The 4,799-nt window shown below is 37.8% G+C and overlaps 1 protein-coding gene across 1 annotated transcript in view; it reads left to right on the top strand.

Moving 5' to 3' along the window:
* Nucleotides 1-4,799, top strand: part of LOC118734348 — a 7,986-nt gene that overhangs the window by 1,363 nt on the left and 1,824 nt on the right. Inside the window, exons 4-5 of the mRNA XM_036464077.1 lie at nucleotides 2,833-2,925; nucleotides 3,096-3,159. Of these exons, the coding sequence (XP_036319970.1) occupies nucleotides 2,833-2,925; nucleotides 3,096-3,159 (157 nt within the window). The remainder of the gene's footprint in view (nucleotides 1-2,832; nucleotides 2,926-3,095; nucleotides 3,160-4,799) is intronic.

Here is a 4,799-nt window from a genome sequence, read left to right as displayed (position 1 = left end):
TGCATGTACGTATGTCTGTCAGTGTAGCGTAGGGGAGCTACGTTACATATGTTGGAGCTTTCATTTTAATGAGCGTTTCCATTATGCGCTGCCAGCTCGCGGTATTAAAGGCGTTCTTTACGTCCAGCGTTATTACCACACAATATTCTGTTTTCCCTCCGCGTCACCTTTTGCCTTCGATAGCCCCTTTGGCAATGTCGACGACAGATTTAATTGCATCTATAGTCGACCGGGATTTTCTGAAGCCAAACTGGTAGGCCGATAGAAAACATTTATCTTTTGCGATCGTCGTGAGCCTGTTGCAGATTATTTTCTCAAGAACATTCTCTATCGTGTCTAGTAGGCATATAGGCCGGTAAGACGAGGGCTCTCCAGGCGGTTTATTTCCCTTGGGTAACTATACCAAGTTTTGGACTTTCCAACTACTGGGAAATATGCATTCTTTCAAGCACGTATGAAACGTTTTTGTAAATAAGTCCGGCCGGGAGTTTATCGCGACCTTCAAGGCCTTATTAGCAGTGTTTCCGCGACAGGAAAAAAAAAATTATCAAAATCTTTCAAAAAGTTTACCATTTCTCGAAAAACTCAAGCAAACTAACTTTTTTTCAAATGTGTATATGTATATACATTTGTATATGGGTACATATTGTTTTATAGTAAGTATAATAAAACAGCACAGAGAATATGTAAGGAACGAACAATTTCAAATCAGATACCAAGAAACCCAGCAAAATCAAAAGTATTTTTAAAAACTATGTAACGCAAACTGTATTAGTGCATACATATAATTACTTGTGCTTAAATATACTTTAAATTACATACATATTAATTTATCAAATAAGATATTAAATTAAGTTTAGTTTAAGTCTTTCTAAAATAATATAAAACTCATGAAGCGATAGTAAATACTTCACCTTTAAGGTATCCGTACAAATGTGCCTTCAAACCAGAGGTGGCCAAAACTCACACAATCATATATTTCAATTTTTCTAAACAAGGAGAGAATGAAGAGGATAAGTCGCGCACGCGTCTGATGAAAACAGTGTTGTCAACGATTTCGAGTTGCAAATGATAAGAAAAAAGGATTTTTGTATTATGTAAATAGTGTGAAAGGTAGAGAATATATTAAAGATTTACCTTTTAATATAGTTTAGTTCACTTTAATTGCTTGCTTAGATTTTTTATTATAACTAAAATTAAAATTAAAGCAAATAGTTGAATTTATTTGTATACATCTTCTAGGTTTGAAATAAAAAAAGGGAATTTTTAGCATCATTTTTAATTAAACTTTTTATTTATGTGCATATGTGTGTAATAATTTATTAATTCAATATTTGGGAATAAGGGGAAATGGCGCTATAATGGCGCTTAACAAACATGTTTGTGCCCGTGCGATTTTTTCATGGCACACCAAACATTGTGCCCTCCCTTCCCATTAATAGTGGGTAAAAAATCTGTGCCTATGAAATGGCCACCTTTGCATTAAACACAAATAGTAAATACATACATATGTATGTATTTATGTACGTAATGTTATTGTACATAAATTAGTGCATTTGCCTAAAGCAGAGGTGGGCAATTTTTGCTCGCGAGCAACGCCAGCGTCGCACTTCCTATACGTACACAGAAGCAGAGCAGCGAATTTCGATTCAGTCCGCTTGTAGATTTCACCAAGGTAACATCATGCTCGGCTGTGGATTATTTTTCTGCGTAATTTTATCACGCGCTTGCCACATTTTGTGTAGAAAATTTACAAAAAATAACCAAAGCAAAAAATGGTGTGTTTTTCTTAGATTCGTGTTTGCATGTATTTGCGACGATTCAAACACAAAATAGTGCGACCCTTTATAAGAACTAGAGTTTATTGTTCAAAGAACTATCAACAAGCCTACGTATTTTCGATATAAGCAAACTATATTTTTCATGGCGTGTCAATTAAAAAAAAAATAAAATGAGCTGCTTGCTTTAAAAAAAAGTGCACAAATTGTATGCCATATTTTTGAATAATTGTTTCTATCTAAAGAAATCAATATAGAAGTTCAAATACTGGTTTATATCCAAAAATACTTAATGAATAATTTTTATAAATTATATTCTATATTTAGAACTAAATTCATATTTATATGAAAATAATAGAATCTAAACACCGAAATCATCTGGCTGGCCAGCATATCAAAGATTATATTCCAATAAAATTGTGTCCAGGTACTAAACAAATGAGTTAAACCTACATATTTAAATTTTTTACAATTTTACAAGTATTAAATTTTTCGTATGGAAAAGTTTCTATAAACTAATAGTATTAGTTACTAAAAACTTTCCACGATTTATTATTTCACTATACGTATAAGCAAATTAGGGCAAAAGACACATACACGAAAAATACCAGTTTTAGTACAGTTATAAAAACGTGGCAACCATAAGTAAGCGCGTCGCACTATTCCCACGACAAACTGAGACTGTGTTGGTGTGCCCAGCATTGGTCTAAAGCAGACCTGGGCGGTGCCTGCCCGGCGGGCATAGTCGCGTATACATACACGCTCTGCTTTAGAAGGCAGCGATAGCTTCATTCAACCGCACCGCTTGTTCGCACGCACACAGGGACATCAATTTCTCGCACACTACAAAAATCTCTGTCGAAGCTGCCCGCCTCTGGTCTAAAGTATAATTAATTTTCCGCAAATACGTTGTTGTATTCTTAAATTTATCTCTTAGCGGAATAAGATGTTTTTTGTTTTTTAATTGATTAAATAATGCCTTTTGCCGACCATACATAGTGAGGTTCAACTTTGCCTACGCATAATTCTTTTGACAACATAATATTATTTATAGTTCTGGTTTCAAGTTTATTTCGTAATTTCGTTTTGACTAAATTCAAGTCTGAAAACTTCCTTTCAGCAGCGGCTGAACTATGCGGCAAGGATAGTAAGTTACTTACAAAATAAGCAAGCTCCTTGAAACATAACTCTTCTATACCACTTCGAAAAGAGGCAACTTTTTCCCAAAACTCAACGATATACATGTCGCCTTTAAGTTCAATATTGCTAAATCTTAATAAACTCCATTGTGTAACAATTTATTTATTTATAAGTTAGGGAAACTGGAAATTAAAGGCATTATGCATATTTGTGAATCTGATAACACTTTCCCAGGAGTTATGTTAGATAAGTATCGTAAGTCTTCTCTCGCAAAATCAAACCGCTGCGAAAGCAGATAACTCCAAATAAAAATTTAAAATATTCGTTTTTATATCTAGTTTTTGTGAGTCCGACAAATGGCCATTCTGCAAATGTAGCGCGGCTTTGGCTTCGATAAAAACTTCTTGCGTTGGTAAATAACTACTATTTTAAATAAATTTAAATTCTCCAAGGGATCTAGCCAAGTCAAAATATATCCACTTTTTACAAAGTTACTTAGTATCAATTTATTTATTTATATATTTAATTAAATTCAGTCAAATTAATAACAATTCTTACTGACTATAACAAAAGAGCTTAGATATGTACTAGTTAAAGTAATTGTAAAGTAAAGTACGGATTGTTCCTATTGGAAGCGCCAGGTCCAACTCGGAAATTTAATTTAATTCTGATTGTGTTCTTGATCAAGGCCCATTTTTAACGTACCTAGATTTCGAAAAGGATAGAAAGAGGATGGTTTCGTGCGCAGAAGTGGAAAACTTCTGACTTCCACTCACCTGGGAGTGGCCAGAAGCGATTCTTGTGCGTACGGTTCAAATCGCAGCTCACAACGTCCGGATATTTATATCCACGAATCCTCCGGGTAGCAACCAAACACCCGTTTGGGAGCGAGCTAAATTGGGAAGGCGTTACTTCGCGAGGGCTGGGCTTGGGTCCCGCCACGCTCGGATGAGACCCCCTTTTTCTGATGACGACCACGGCAAACGTATAAAGGACTATGATTTAAGGGTATGCACCTAGAATATCAGGACCCTTAATGGGCAAGGTACCTCTGCCCGGCTGGTTGATGGCCTCGGGAAGACAAAGGCTGATATCACCGCCATCCAAGGAATGCGGTAGACGGGGCAAGGACAAATAAGCGTGAAGCCTTGCGACGTCTACTACAGTTGCCACGTAAAGGAGCGCAAATTCGGTGTTGGGTTCGTGGTAGCAGAGAGACTCCGTCGCCGAGTACTGGAGTATACCCCGGTGGACGAACGTCTAGCCACAATCCGCATCAAAGCTAGATTCTTCGACATCTCGCTCATCTGCGCCCATGCCCTGACGGAAGAGAAGGATGAGGCGTCCAAGTATCTCTTCGATGAGCGCTTGGAACGTAGATATGAGCCCTGCCCCCGACACGATGTCCAAATCGTGCTTGGCGATTTTAATGCCAAGGTGGGCAAGGAAGGGATCTTTGGCGCCACTATCTGAAAACTCAGCCTCCACGATGAAACGTCAGATAACGGACTGAGGCTGATCGACTTCACCGGGGCCCGAAACATGGTAATATGTAGTACTAGGTTCCAGCATAAGAACATCCACAAAGCTACGTGGCTGTCTCCGGATCGAAAAACGAGAAACCAAATCGATCATGTTGTGATAGACTGAAGGCATGCTTCAAACGTTTTAGACGTATGTACACTCCGAAGGCTAAACATCGACTCGGACTACTATCTTGTTGTAGCCAAGATATGCACCCGCCTCTGTGCAGCAAAAAATGTGCGCCCAACAATGCAAGGAAAGCTTAACGTCGAAAAGCTGCAATCACAACAGACGGCCAATTTGTTCGCCACTCGACTCACACACCTGCTCTCTGAGAGCACTCTTCAACAATCCGAC

The sequence above is a fragment of the Rhagoletis pomonella genome, unplaced genomic scaffold, assembly GCF_013731165.1.
Source record: "Rhagoletis pomonella isolate Grant_MI unplaced genomic scaffold, Rhpom_1.0 Rhpom_scaffold_00001, whole genome shotgun sequence".
Classification (NCBI taxonomy): domain Eukaryota; kingdom Metazoa; phylum Arthropoda; class Insecta; order Diptera; family Tephritidae; genus Rhagoletis; species Rhagoletis pomonella.
This window is presented reverse-complemented; position numbering and strand designations above follow the sequence as displayed.